General features: G+C 47.8%; 1 protein-coding gene across 1 annotated transcript in view; it reads right to left on the reverse strand.

The window, feature by feature from the left end:
- The window catches only part of LOC125691059 (neural-cadherin-like), a 43,663-nt gene extending 30,413 nt beyond the window's left edge, over positions 1-13,250 (reverse strand). Inside the window, exons 1-5 of the mRNA XM_048939963.1 lie at positions 11,403-13,250; positions 3,834-4,028; positions 3,041-3,266; positions 2,752-2,956; positions 2,105-2,216 (exon numbers count right to left, since the gene is read on the reverse strand). Coding sequence (XP_048795920.1) covers positions 2,105-2,216; positions 2,752-2,956; positions 3,041-3,266; positions 3,834-4,028; positions 11,403-12,564 — 1,900 coding nt within the window. The 5' untranslated portion in view covers positions 12,565-13,250. The remainder of the gene's footprint in view (positions 1-2,104; positions 2,217-2,751; positions 2,957-3,040; positions 3,267-3,833; positions 4,029-11,402) is intronic.
- Positions 13,251-15,269: the final 2,019 nt, after the last annotated feature.

Raw genomic sequence — 15,269 nt, forward strand, 5'->3', positions numbered from 1 at the left:
ACAGGCTTGAGGAAGGCATAGGAGTGACTCCAGTGCTTGACACCCCAACAGACAGCTCTATGGGGTGCAGAGGCAGCGACCCAGAGTGATCAGCAGATTTGCTCAGAAAAAGAGAGGAGAGGGATTTGAAAAAGAGCAGTGAAATACTGTGCTACTTATCTGCAAAAGGAAAGACCAACCACCTCTGCCTTTGGGAAGTTACTCACTTCAGTGTATGGTGGTTCTAACTTCTCGTTTCACATCTCAAAATTCTGCTGTGAGTAAATAAATGGTTGGCTGTATTACGACTACGAGAGCAAAGGCTATGGAGTTAACCACTCTTGCTGCACTGAAGATCTACATCTATTAAAAACCCGAGAAAAGTAGAAATAAAAGTGAAATAAAACTTAAATTTTGTGGTAAAGTGTCTATTTTAGAAAGAAAAGTATAAAGTGTAATGCAGCTTTGATGTGGACAGTTCTGATTTATTCTAAAGAGCTGACATGTAACCATGTTACTGACATGTAACCATGTTACTGACATAAAACATGTTTTACATGCTCACTGATCACACTCTTCTATTTTTCCTGGCAAGTAGGGAACATGATGCTTACTCACTGCAAAGCAATCTCTTGCTTCCCAATAGCAACAGGGAATTCCATTCCCATTCCATTCCTTTTCATCCTACAAACTGATCTGCACCGCAAAAGTATTTTGAGACTCATGCAGCAAGTGCAAGCAAGTCTGAGCTAGCTTTGCCCATGCTGTGTGCTAGCTTACTGCATGCTAACTACACATCAAAGCCTGCTAGTTTGGCTGAATTTGACAGCTACAACTCCAAGCCCTACTTTGCTAGTACAGCAGTGCAGTTGAACAATTACACCAGCAAAGGAGAACAACCAGCCTCAGCACAGCAAAGGCTGTCACAAATCCTCATTTCTCTTTCTTCGTAGGACAACCTGGGGCTGCTACATGCCTCCTAGTCCTTCAGGAACTACAGCCAGGTAAGAGCTGCTCTTTTCTGAAGTGGTATTAGCATCAGCAACCAGGTTTAGCAGCTCCATGTGCAGGTGACTGCACTTGTCCCTTCCTCGCAGCTGCTCCCGATGCTGCTCAGCCCTGTGACCAAGTTGCCCATTTTTACTGTCACTGTATTTACACAAAGCACTTTCTGTTTTAAGCTCTTTCCCCTGACATTCACTCAGTGTGGCAATTGTAAACCTCACTGCACAGCTTTGCCATTCTGTTTGCTCTGGATATGGAGCGTACACTTTTCCCCACAGTTGATCAGCTTTAAAGGCCTCATGGAGAGAACAGCTTTCACCTTTTTAAAGAAAATCACATACTTGAGAACTTTCAGCAGCTGATGAGCTGGCAACTTATTTCTTCCTGTGAGCCATTAGACCAAAGCATGAGCTGCAGCTGTTTGCTTTCTTGTTAAGTTTCCAGGGAAAGCATTCCCTGCAGCCCTGCTATCAGCATGTCATCACACAAGGGAGACTAAGCTTATTATCCCCACTGTGTCCTGTGCATGTTCAGCTTCAAATGGTGGAAAACTACATCCTTGTCTTCAAAAGAGACATCTTCTACACCTGTACTTTTACATTGAGTCTTGCCTTGGTATTCATCCATTTCTCACACAATTTATCACCAGCCTGCGGTCTCAGCCTGAGTTTTAAGCAGTGCGTCTCTGTGCTATGTGTGGCATCACAGTTGGCTCGTCAGATCTGAGGACACCTAAGATAGAGGGTGTTTAAGTGACATCAGTTTGAGGAACAGACTTCTATTCCTTTTCTTTTATGGAGTGAGACAAGACATGCCACACCACCCAAGTTCTGTCCTTACTTGTGCAACCACGCTATTTTAAAGTGACTGAAGTTTGGGTTGGAACTTGGGGTTTAAAATTATTTCAACTGCTCTAATTTGTCAGCAGGATACTATTCTGAAAGAGAGTAGGTTTAGATTATATATAACGAAGAAACTCTTCACTAAGAAGACTGTGAGGCCCTGGCACAAGCTGCCCAGAGAAGCTGTGGGTGCCTCATCCCTGGAGGCGCTCAAGATCAGGTTGGATGGGGCCCTGGGAAGCCTGAGCTGAAGTGAGAGGTGCCAGGAAGGTGTTCACCTTGCAGGAGAGATGTGCCGATGGGAATGGTTTCGGGAATGCTGTCCCTGCTGTAAATGGAGTTCTGGAATTCAGGAGAACAGTCATTTTCATCCGTGATGTGGACCATAACCTGAGACAAAAAGGACACGCTGAGATGTAAGTTCATTTTCTATGCTTAGGAAAACATGCACCTCACTCCAGACAAATCTGGGCATTCAATGGAGGCTTAAGGATGGGACAGCAGTAACATTAAACATTTCCTTGCACTATGCCCTCAGCACTGAGAAGTGCTACCACCTCCACTTCCAAGCTTATGGGAAGCAAATCCATAGCCAAACCATAAGATTTCTTTTTTCTGGAGCCTAAACTGGCCTCATATAAGAGTCCAAATTTCTGCCTTGACCACAAGACCTGCCTCTCAAGCACCATCTACCTTCATAGAATAGAATCATATAATTTTTTGAGTTGGAAGGGACTTTTAAAAGCCATTTAGCCCAACTTCTCTGCAACCAGCAGCTAGATCAGGTTGCCCAAAGCCCCATCCAGGGATGGGGCATCCTCCACCTCTCCAGGCAACATGTTCCAGTGCCTCTCTATACGTGGTAGATCATTCAGGTGACAGAGATGGATGGGACAGCGGGTGGCAAGTGAAACAATCCCCGTACCTCAGTCACACTGCTCAGTGCACTCCCAGCTTCCACGGCTTTCAGGAGGAGGTGGTAAAGGTGGTGCTCACCCTCATAGTCCACGGGATGGGTGAGCAGGAGCTCGCCACTCTCCTGCCTCACAGTGAACAGCCCACTGGGGTTCGTCAGGATCGAGTAGGACAGGGGCTGGTTCTGAAAGGAAACAGCCTCAACCACTGCCACTCTGTAAAGAGGGAGAGAATAGTGTTTCACTCCAAGCTGACTCCTGACACAGGTGAGACAGCTCACCTAACAAAACAGAACTTACTTTTCTCCCGGTGGTGTGTTTTCAGGGACAAACACACTGTAGGACATGTTAGTGAACTGTGGAGGTCGGGAGCCCACCAGGATAGAGATGGAGGCAAAGGGGCTCTTGTTGCCATACTCATCTGAGGCTTGCACTGTGACCACGTACTCCTTGTTCCACACCAGAGGTAAGCCCGTGGTCATGACAATCCCAGTATCCACATCAACCTGAAATCGTTCTTCGCCACCTACCAATGTACACACAGAGCTGGTCTGAAAAACGCCCCACAGCAGGAACATTTGAATCATAGAACGGTTTGGGTTGGAAGGGACTTTTGGAGATCTAGTTCCAACCCCTGCTATAGGCAGGAACACCTCCCTCTAGACCAGGTTGCTCGAAGCCCCATCCAACCTGGCCTTGAGTGCCTCTAGGGGTGAACATCCACATTTGCATCCTCATTGTTTTGAAGTAATCTACCCTCAAATCATTTACCTGTATCCCTACATTCATTTCTTTTTCCCCCTCCTTGTCTGTCACTCACACCATGTTATCTTGACTGGTGCACAGTAAAAGAGGACAGAATGTATAAAAAATATAAGGCTCCACTTGTTTTCAAAATAGAAGTCAGGCAAAGCAAGGAAAATTCCCATCCACACATCTATTTTTCTTAAAGCACCTCCACCTTCTTCACCTGCTGTATCCATAAGGATTTCCCAAGAGGTAAAATCTATCAACTGAAATGATAATATGAGAAACCGATAGGAAAAATCTGCAGGTTTGCAGAAGCTCACCACTTCTTTCAGACTAGACCTACCTGCAATCAGTGTGTAAGATACACCAGCACTGGTGTTCTCACTGTTGCTGTATCGTGCAGCAAGCCGATAGACAAGAGTGCCTTTCCGCGCATCCGGATCAACGCGTGCCAGGTAGGGGTATGGGTACATGGCCCAGGACAGGAGCTCCTCTTCTGGGGCCAGGAGGGTCACGTGGCAGAGGTACCAGTCGTCGTCTGCAAAAGATGAACATACTGCCAGATTCTTCACAGACTCTCATCAGCAGTGTTTATGGTCGGATCCTTCAGCAGCTGTAAACCAAACTGAATCACTCGTCACATTCATCTTATTGCATGCACGAAGAGTTCAGTTCACATATGGACTTTTGAGGCTTGATGTGCACTAAGTACAGTTAACAACTACTTGAAAATACTTTCAATAATAGATAGAAATTAACTAGATATGCATGTTAAACACTGTGCCAGTTACACCACTTAGCCATTAAACAATTTTAAATGTATATTTATCTAAACCCAGGTGAAATTTGACCATTTTATTTTCAATGGATTCAGCATAAATCTCTCCATGTGCTGGTCACACCACTTTTGATGCAGACCAGGACACAGCTGGCTGCAAGGACATGCTGCTGGCTCATGTTGAGCACTTATCAACCAACATCCACGAGTCTCTCTCCTCAGGATTACTCTCAATCCATTCTGTGCCCAGTCTATATCTGTCCTCGGATCATTAAATACACAAAATAAGTTCAAAAATAATAATAATAATAATAATTAAAAAAAAACAAACACAACAAACCAACCAACCAACCAACCAACCAACCAAAAACTCAACAACCAGACCCTAAGTGCAGAAAGGGAGAAAAGTAGAAATCAATGTGAGAGATGTGCATTGCCTGCCTGACAGAATATGGTCAGGTATTCGGACAAATTGCTTCAAGGCTGCAGGTCTGCTAAGGTCTACAGCACTGTCAGAAGAGACAGGCACACCTGGGTATCCACATGTCTCAAACAGGAGGTCCCAACCTCTGCCTTTAGGACAACCAAATTTTAAACTGGATCAAAGAAGAAAGCAGCATGTGAGCAAAACTGAAGGTCAGAAAGAGGCCAGAAATTCCAAACAAATCTTAACTGTAGACCTCAGAGATCAGATACCAAACAAAAGACTACAGACAGAGATACCCCCCAACATGGAAGACTAGCATTTATGGGCAGTCTTACACCAGTAAAAATGTGGTCTGGACAAATTCATCTGAGATAATTGCCCCCAGGAGGGGAAAGACTTAATTGAATGTTTAGTTTTTGAAGTATTTAAAATAATTTAAGACAGGGTTTCTTTAGCTAGAGTAAATTCTTAGATTACACAGTTTCTCTTTTTGTAAACTACCAACATTGAATAAATGGGAACATTCGTTAGACACATTATCCTAAGAAACTTCTGCAATCATTCAGCAAAAGGCAAGGCTCAGCCCTCAGCACAGGCTAGGAGACGACCAGTGCTGCTCTAGGTTTCAATATTTCATTCACAGCTGAGAGGAGGGGTGAGAAACAGACACATTACCCAGCCCACCCATACCCAGTAACATTTGGTGAGTATCAAATAGAATCAGTAACAAGATCCTGCTGTAAAGAGTTGTAAAAACCACCAGTACACCAAAATATCAGCCCTTCACATAAGCCTTACTCATTAAAATAAAACAAACAAACAAAAAAAGGCACAACCCATACACAGGAATACATTGCATTGAGTTCAAGACAACATCCAGGGAAATAACTGTATTGCTCAAATTAATGATAATTTTCTTATCTGAACTCACTCATGTCCCATTTGCTTGTGCAAACAGAGCCCAGCAGGACTGGAAATTACAAGAGGGGGGATTTAGATTGGATGTAAGAAAGAAGTTTTTTACAGTAAGGATGGTGAGACACTGGAACAGGTTGCCCAGAGAGGTGATGGATGCCCTGTCCCTGGAGACACCTAAGGTCAAGCTGGATGGAGCTTTGAGCAATCTGATGTAGATGCAGGTGTCCCTGTTCATTGCAGGGAGTTGGACTAGATGGCCTTTAAAGGTCTCTTCCAACTCAAAGATTTTACTGATTCTAAGGAAGCTTTTACCTTCAGAAAGACTGAGATCTTTGTCCATTAAACATAATTTTCAACCAAAATAATATACTGATTATTTTTTATAATGACCAAAGCTTCAAAAGAAACAGCTAAGCATTTCAGATCCCAACATCCTTCTGAAGAGACATCAAGTTCTTTAAAAAGGCAAGTAGGTGATGCAAAAGCCACTTCTGCCTTTTCTTCTTGGTGGACAGAGGGGCTTCACTGGCAGAAGCAGCAGTGCCACAGCAGCCTGATTGCTGCAGTGTTTTCCATCACAGTGCCCAGAAGCACGATCCCCTCCAGCACCCAAGAGGACCTACAGCTCTGGGAAGTGCCTCAGAACGCTGTGGTGCTGGCAAAGCAAAGATGAGGCACTTCACGTTCAGAATGCCTGAACGTGAGGCACGCATCTCCCTTTAGCAGTTCTTAGCTGAGTTTTCCTGCCTCAATCCCTCCTGCTCAGCACGTGAGCTGCTCTCAGTTCTCACGCCCATCTCTTCCCCAGGTATGGGCCCAAAGAAGGCAGATGCCACACAACTGCACAGAGCCTCTGCTGGCCAGATGTACAACAAACAAAGGTATACAACAAAACCAGTCCCAATGAGGAAGATAATTTTTTTCCAGCTTTGTATCAGCTTTTCAGCTGTCAGAACTGGAAAGCCATTAACAGATCGAGTCGTTGAAATCAATAATGTTTTATTTTGTTCCCCTGTCACAACGGCAGCATCCTATCAAATCAAAATACAACAGCTCACCCGTTTTGTCAATACGAATTTACTGAAAACAAACAATCCAGGAAAACAGGCTCTGTGGTCTGTGAAGAAGACTACCAATGGGATAAAACACTGGGATTGACACCACACGTTTGGATAAGAGCCTTGGTACGATCCAGCTAGAAGTCAGAATGAAGGGGCTGATTTTCATGGATATACCAGCATGTCCCCAAGGCTTCAGCATTACTCCTCAGTTACAAATAACAACAAAGGGTTGGCAAAGGCTGGTTGGGTTGGTGGTTGGACTAAATGATCTGAGAGGTCTTTTCAAGCCCTACGGATTTTGTGATTCTATGGTTCTGTGATTCTATGATTTTATGATGCTATGAACAGCACATCAGGGATGAGGTTGCTTGGCAGCAGCAAAACCAGCCTCAGGAACTTAAGCAAGGGGAACTTAAACTAAACTCAAAATAATTTCTCAGAGGGCAATTGTACCAATAACTGCCCCAGGAGAGCAGCAAACAGAAGGACAGGGAGAAGTCACTGTCCAAGTGACGAAGTGAACAAGAGCATGAAGAAAAGACTTGGAAAAGGTTTTTAAAATACAAATGGCTTTTCTTACAAACTTGTATCGACTTCATGTCCAATTTAATCATTTTCCTTTCCCAAGCAGAAGAAGGAAACATGATAGATGTGATTTTCTCTTCCTGAGATGAGGTCTTGAAGTACATCAACTAATGTGGGTTTACAATAGAAACCTTGTACAAACTGAAAAGTAAAAAAATGCTCACATCTGAGAAATAACGGTAGTTTATGTTTTGTTTACATTCTATGTGGCAAAATAAACTATTTGAATGTAAGAGACAGCACCTTGCCATGCTCTTGGGCCCAGCGGTCACAGGGCAGGGACAGGAGCTTCTGCTGAATCCCCCCAAGAACCCATGCAGTTCCTGTCAGCCCCATCGAGCCTGAGGAAGGCTTGCAGTCTTCAGGACTGAAATGAAAAATTAGCCTCAAATGACCTGCTTTCCTCAAATTAAAGAAAAAGAAGTAATGGCCAGGAAACACCTGCTGTGCTGAATAAGCTAATAAACGTCTATCTCAAATGTCACATAAAGAAAAGAAAGAAAGTGGCTCTAGAATCCTATAAATGCATGTCCTGTAAATCCACAATTTTCCTTATGAAATGCACTTTACAGGAGCAATTTTCAAAAATGGAGTTGAACAGACTGAAAACTGTGGAAGATCATAGTATTTTGGTTGAAGCAGAAAGGAAAAACAAGTGGAGGGGCACTCATTTGTTTCTATAGGCTTAAGTTGCCCTCAGGCTGCAGGCTGGGCAGCTGCTGAGGCAGTAAGGTAAAATGCTTGGCAGGCAGCTTGCAGGAAATGTGCATTTGCCTTTAAAACCACACTTCAACAGAAGACTGGGACAATCTGCATCCACCTGTTTTTGCAGTTACGATCAGTCACACCACTCCAGTGCTGCCTGAGGTGTCACACGTCTCATAAATCTGCTTTCTAACAGCCCCCAGGTACCTGCAACCCAGTCCTCAGCAACTACACAGTGCCCAAAAGCACGGAAGAAAAGCATTGCATATGAGAAAAAATAAAAAAGATATAGATGGAAACAGTTCATGAAAATTCCTCCGTGAGTCCTTTTGTGCCTTCCAGAAATGTCCCCCAGACACAAGCATTCACAGGAATAATATACTTACAGAGTACTTGCATTTCCAACAACATGCCTCATAGCAGCAATTAATCTTTCAGCAGCACTCATTGTTGGTTTTACAAATACCTCTGAGCCTACAGCAGCGATGCTCACACAGTCTCGCTGCCAGCTGGGCCCACCCTCTCCTGCCCAAACAGCATTAGGATCTGGTTGCTGGGTTGTTCCTACAAGCTTTAGGAAGCAGATGGCCAACTAAGGGTTTCCCCTGAAGGAACAGATAAGAGAAATCAGTTTTCATGTGGTCTTGACAAGCAGACTGGTGAGCAATGCTCCACCTTTGCTGCCCTTCCCATTGTGCATGAAGCAGAGGAACAGCTTCACAGGTAACACCCTGGAATCAAATCCTTCCTTTTTTTCATTTCTTTCCTCCAACTCTCTCAAGAAAAGTTGTGCAGGGTGGTTTCAATGCAGTCATGGAAGTACCAGGTCAACTCTGCTCCAATCAGCCATGAGAGATGCTTGGGGGTGAAGTTTCTGATAACGAATAGATGTGATTTCTCAGGGATATCCTAAGGGCACTGGATCCAATGCTCAGGGGTACTGTATCCCTTGTAACACCCTACCTCACCCAACGCACACCACAGCAGTACGTAGCTACGACCACATCTTCCATATCTTGAAGGCAGGGCAATATCCTTACCAGTAGCATTACAGAAATGGGTGTGCTTGCTTCCCTGAAGGCATACAAAGCATTACATCAGCTTGTGGATCAAAAGCCTGCAGCCACAGTGCACCTTGATGAGGAACAGTGCCAAGTGCCCCATCAGCAGCTGTTTCAGCAGCAATGGCTTTCCTCCCTTGGTTAACCACAGGCAGCAGCAGTGCAGCCCACCCTGCTGCCATCAGTTGGTGACATTTCTGGGACACATTTCTTCATGTACCCAACATGGATTGCCCCTCAGGTTTCAGTTGGCAAGGTTTAAGGAATTCAGTCTGCTCTCTCATTGGTGTTCTCCTATACAACAGGTCACCACATTTCCCCTCTTAAGCGACATCTATTACAGTGAAAGTAGTTGGTGTCCTCTTCCCCTTCCACAGACACACAGAATTATACTCACACAATATCCCAAGTTGAAAGGGACCCTTAGGGATCATTGAGTCCAACAGCCCTACCACTTTGCTACTCTTCCTTTCCCAAAGCTTTTGTCTATTCCATATGTTTGCTCCGCCCAAAGCTCCACCAACTCATTTGATATAAGCCAGCAGCTGGAGGCATACAGCACTGACTGCAGCCTACACACCTTATGCTCAGGCCCATCTCTCAGTCAGCAATACATAAGCCACCAAGAACTGTACAGTTACAGGAGCATAACCCCAAGTTCTTTCCATCAGCCTATTTCCTAAGGCCACATGTTTCAAGGATTTGTTCAAACTTTCTCTTAAATTTTTGACAGTTCCCACTAGCATACCTACCTCACCGCTCAGGCAGAAACTTCAAGGTTGGACAGAAATGCACTAAATTACTGCTTTAGCATGGAAACTTTAATGAAATGCTGCTGAGGAGGCCTCAACTCACACAAGTAAGGACAACCTTCAAAGAGGATGAAGGAGGGGATGAAGCTCCCTTCCATCCCGGGCTCGGATTCCAAACACAAAGGCAGCACGTGTGCTTGCTCAGCTGCCCTTCATGGACAAACAGAATGTTTGTGTCCATGTTCCAGACATCCTGTCCTGCAGCAGTGTCACAGGATTACAGAATATCCTAAGTTGGAAAGTACCCAGAAGGGCCATTGAGTCCAGCTCCTGGCTCCACACAGGACCACCCAAAAATCAGGAGCTGTAGGCTCCTTGGTCAGAGCTATGGTCTATTTCCTTTGGCTTTAGTTACAGCTGGAAATGCTTCTTATCAGCTGTGTTTCCACAGGGCCAGCTATGGAGCCTCACAGCAGTGAGGGTAACCCCATACCCATCAGTGCTACCAAGTGAGTTGGGAAGCAAGAGGTTGTGGAACTCCATACACAGAACACATTTCAGTATTTTAGCTGTGCAGCACGAGTGCTGTGTCTTAGCATCACAGAATCATTGAAGTTGGAAGGGACCCTTAAAGGCCAACAGATCCAACTCCCTTGCATTGAGCAGGGACACCTACAGCTACATCAGGTTGCTCAGAGCCCCTTGGGCGTCTCCACTGATGGGGCACCCATCGCATCTCTGGGCAACCTGTTCCAATGCCTGCCGGTCACCTACTGTTAATTATATTTGGTAAGGGGCAAGAGAAAGGAGAAACGATAAGCAGGCACAAGTAAATTTTGCTTGGCTTCAGACAGCTCACATTTTAAGACAGTAGAAGCCTCCAGCTCTGATTGTGTTACATAAACTGCAAGAAAAAGAGCCTCAGTTCATCCCTGGGCAAAGCTATGGAATAGTTTTGATTTTAAAAGCAGCTCAAAAGAGCATCAAAACGACCTTGTCCCGATTGGTCATTGAACTCCTTTCTCCCCGAGGCTCATCCCTTGTCAATACATTATCTGTGCACAGACACGAGTGAAAATACATGGCACAGAGCTGCACTGGAGAGGACAGCATGTCTGATTTACACACCACCACTCACAAGGTTAATTGCTGTGTTCAAAATAAGCAAGGCCACTGGGCAGCACGTTGTCCAGACAGCTTCCAGTGCTGGCTGGGTCTTGGCTAAGAATCACAGAATCATCATGGTTGGAAAACATCATCTAGTCCATCCGTCAGCCCATCACCACCATGCCCACTAAGCACATCCCTGAGTGCCACATCTTTGTGACTCTTGAACACCTCCAGGATGATGAATCCACCACCTTTTGGGCAGCCCGTGCCAGTGCCTCACCACTCCTCCCGAGAAAAGATTTTTCCTAATATCCAGCCTGAACCTCCCCGGCGCAACTTCAAGCCATTATACCTCTCCTCCTACGGCTTTTACCTGGGAGAAGAGAGCGACGCCCACCTCGCCACAGCCTCCTCCCAGGCAGCATAAAGCGATAAGGTCTCCCGGACTTCCTCTCCCGCAGCCCCGAGAGCCCAGCACAGCCCAGCCCGCTTCCCCGCGGCCCGGCCGCCCTTACCTCTCCCCGCGCTGCGGTGCACCTTGACGAGCGCCTCGGCGCCGCCCCCGGCCGGCAGCTCCCGCCTCAGGTAGAGCCGCCCCGACGCGCGGTCCACGCCGAGCAGTGCGGCTCCGGGTGCCGCCAGCTCGAACCACCCGTCGGGGTCGCGGCCCCGCGGCAGCGTGAACACGGTGTCTCCCACCCGCGCCCCCGGGGGCAGCCGTGCCGAGTACCGCCGGGGTCCGGGGGACGGCGAGCGCGGCAGGCGCCTCCTCTGCTCGCCCGGGCCGCGCACGGCCAGCGGCGGGCGCGGCGGACGGCCTCGGTCCCGCGCCCGCACCCAGAGGCTGAGGCGGCGTGACGCCGGCGGCGAGTCCGCGCTCGGCACCCGTGCGCCGCGGGGCACCGCGAAGAGCGGGCGGCCTCCGGCACCGGGCGGCCAGGCACGGTAAGCGAGCGGCGCGTCGGGGCTCTCGTCGCCGTCCGAGGCGCGAAGCCGCGCCAGCTCGCCGCCCCGCGGCGACGGCTCGGCCGCCTCCAGGCGCGCGGCGGGCGGCGGGCGCGGGCGGCGGTCGTAGCGAGCCGGGAAACGGACGCGCGGCAGCGCTGCCCGGGGCCGGACGGCCGCTCGCGGGAGCGGGCGGTACTCGGTCCGCGCTCCCTGGTCCGGGCGCCGCGCCGTGCGCGCCTCCAGCTCCCCACGCTCGCCCCCCGGCCGCCGCTGCAGAGGCTCCCCGGGGCCCCACAGCGGCACCCGCGCTCCCCGCACCCGCGCCTCCGCCGGGCTGTTCTCGGGCACGTGGCCGGAGAAGCGCGGCCGGCGGGGAGCCCCCGGCTCCGCCGCCGCCCCGCAGAGCAGCGGCAGGGCCAGCAGCAGCCCTCCCGCACCCAGCATCGCACCGAGCTGGCTTGGCGCGGCTCCGAGCCCCTCCACGTGCAGCCCGGCCCGCACCCCCGGCAGCGAGGAGGGGCTGAGTGAAGCGGGATCTGCCCGCAGCCGCGTCCTATGGGAAGCTTCTAGCGAGGTCATCGCAACGCCCCAACTACGTTTCAGTTTCTGGGAGGGATATCCCGGGGAAAGGATTAGCGTGCTGCTCGAGTGCGATACTGAAGCAGTCCCACCGAGTGAGGGAAACAAACGCACCGCTTGCTTGACACCTGAAGAGAGCAACCTGGACATGGGATCACCGTGGTGGTTGTAACGCAATCAACAGAATCACAGAATCATTAAGCATGGAAAACCCTCTAACATAGTCTGATCCAGCCATCAGCCCACCCTCACCATGCCTGCTAACCATCTCCAGTTTCTGACCACCTCCAGGGCAGCGACTCCCCACCACCCATGGCAGACTGTGCCACTGCCTCACTGCTCTTTCTGAGAATGTTTTCCTAATATTCAACCTGAACCTCCCCTGACATAAACTGAGGCCATTACATCCCATCCTAACACTAGAAGTGTGACCCCAGGCCAATGACTTTCCACCACGCACCAAAATGAAGGTCACCTATTTCCTCTAAGCACAGGTCCCAGCAGCCTCCCACTCCTGCTAACATGCAGCTCAAAATCTGCTTTCTCTCAGGGACAGTTTGGGAGCATCCTTTTGCTGATCCTCTGCATGCAACTGGCTACACGGGGCTTACATTTATATGTTGGTTGCTGCAGCAGGAGCTGACGGCCAGGCAGCTGTGCTGTAATATCAGTGACAACGCACCCAGGCTGGAAGCAAAACTGTGCTCCAGTGCCAGGTGCAGTTGCAATCAGCACTGGGCAAATACTGTGGACACCCAGCAAAGTTGACAGCCAGGTGCTGGTGCTGAGAATGAGCAGAGCTGGGTCACCACATCCTGTGGTGTCCTGGGAAAGCAATGGGCTGACGGCTCCTGCCCACTTCTCGGGATGCTCAGGATGAGAAGACGGGCTGTGAACCCAACCACTTCCAGCAGCTGTTTGCTGTAACGCCACAGGGCTGGCCATAAGGATCCAGCAAGGGGCAACTCACTGCCCCAAGGTTTGAGTGCATTCCCTATACTCTCACCTAAAAACAACGTGAATAATTCTTGACCTCAGAAAGGCACCAGGAAGATAACTAAATTGTGGTCCTTAATATGAGCCAGCCACATTATGAGCATTATTTTCAACACCCAATTGCACAAAGTCATTGCAATGACAACAGATGTATGTGCAGATATATACTGGTGGACACAAATCTCACCCTACAGCGAGATGCAAGCACAACAGAAGTGCACTTGGTGGTGATGACCGGCCTTCAGCACTGCTCTTGTTGGAGTCGGGCAATTTGTACACATCAGTACATCTTCTGAAAAGGGAAAACTTATTTATAATAGGCCGTGCAGATTCTTTGCAACTATAAAAAAGGACCAAACTGCACTGTTTTGTTGGAAAACAATACTGATATGAAGAAAACACCTCCATTGGTCTCTTCAATGAGAGTCATTTTCCTCCTGACCATCAGGGACAGCTGGGTTCTGCACTACTGCATCCCCCTGCCAGGATGCTGCTGAGGTGATTGGGTGACTCCTGTGCAGCCATCTTCCAAAGGAACTTGGGCATCCTGTGTAACTGAAGGCACAGAGAACCTGGTGCAGTATCAAGCAAAGAGGCAACCCCACTACAAATAGTGAAGTGGCTCTTGGCTGTGATAGGAAACAGGAAGGAATAAGTGGAAATTGAACAAACTCAGACAGTGCCCTCAGACAACATGAGGGCACTGCCAGCTCCTGGTGCTGAGGATCACAGTGAAATTCAGCTTTGGGATCCTTCTCTAGCAAACATGAGCTCTTCTTACCCCATTTCAAGGTCGGGCTCTGACAGAGCTTCCTATGGTGCAGCACAGAGGAGCTCCATTCCTGCCTGTCCTTTGCCAGCCTTCTGAATGAGGGGAGGTGCCACGGTGGTCCGACATTCACCCTCATCTTACAGAACAGGCTGGTTGTATGACCAATTCTTATATCTGATATTTTTACTGTCTTTAGAAACTTTGGATAAAATATTCTCAAGGTTTTCTTATTGTTATATAGTAAATTATTATAAAATCACCAGCATTCATTCTAATATCAAACAACAGAAGGCTTCAATCACAAACTGTAAAAATTCAAGATATGATATGTGAGTTAATTAAAAATCAGTAAGCATTTGATGTTGCATTGCAATTCATTTCCAGTTGGCACAGATACAAAAATTGGCTTATTACTGCAATAGAGAAAGGTTAATTCATTGTGAACTATTAAATTGGTGTCTTCTTTCCTCAAAAAGGTATCAGAATGTCAAAGAAAACATAAAATGGTTTGTGACCCAAACATCACAGAATCATAGAATGGCCTGGATTGAAACGGACCATAAAGATCATCTAGTTTCAACCCCCCTGCTATGTGCAGGGTCGCCAACCACAAGGCCAGAGCCACATCCATCCATGCAATTTTTTGGCACAGCAAGTTTGTCACAAGAGAGAAGTATTTACTATTGTTTACTATTTACACATCATTTTGATAAAATACCTATCCACAAAGCAAATGGGATGAAAGGAACTGGATTCCTTAGACTTGCTATCAAATACTGCACACAGATCTATCCAGATGCCATCCACGCTACTGCTAAATGTCACCATTAACAAGTGTAGCATCACTGATACTTCCACTTCCTTGAAGTGAGTTTGAAATCACGACAGCGTTAGCACCCATCTCTTCTCCATCATAAACAGGTAACCTCACTGCTTGGAAGGCAGGATTGCTTACGGGTTATTAGCCAGGAAAACAGCAACACGGCTGGCAGACAACCCAGCTGCATCCACTGACTGCAGGAGCATCTCTGGAAGCAAGGCTAGTGAGACACAGCAGAAGCTCTAGGAATCAGAGGCACAGGAAAGA

Source organism: Lagopus muta, chromosome 3 (genome assembly GCF_023343835.1).
Source record: "Lagopus muta isolate bLagMut1 chromosome 3, bLagMut1 primary, whole genome shotgun sequence".
In the NCBI taxonomy this organism is placed as follows: Eukaryota; Metazoa; Chordata; class Aves; order Galliformes; family Phasianidae; genus Lagopus; species Lagopus muta.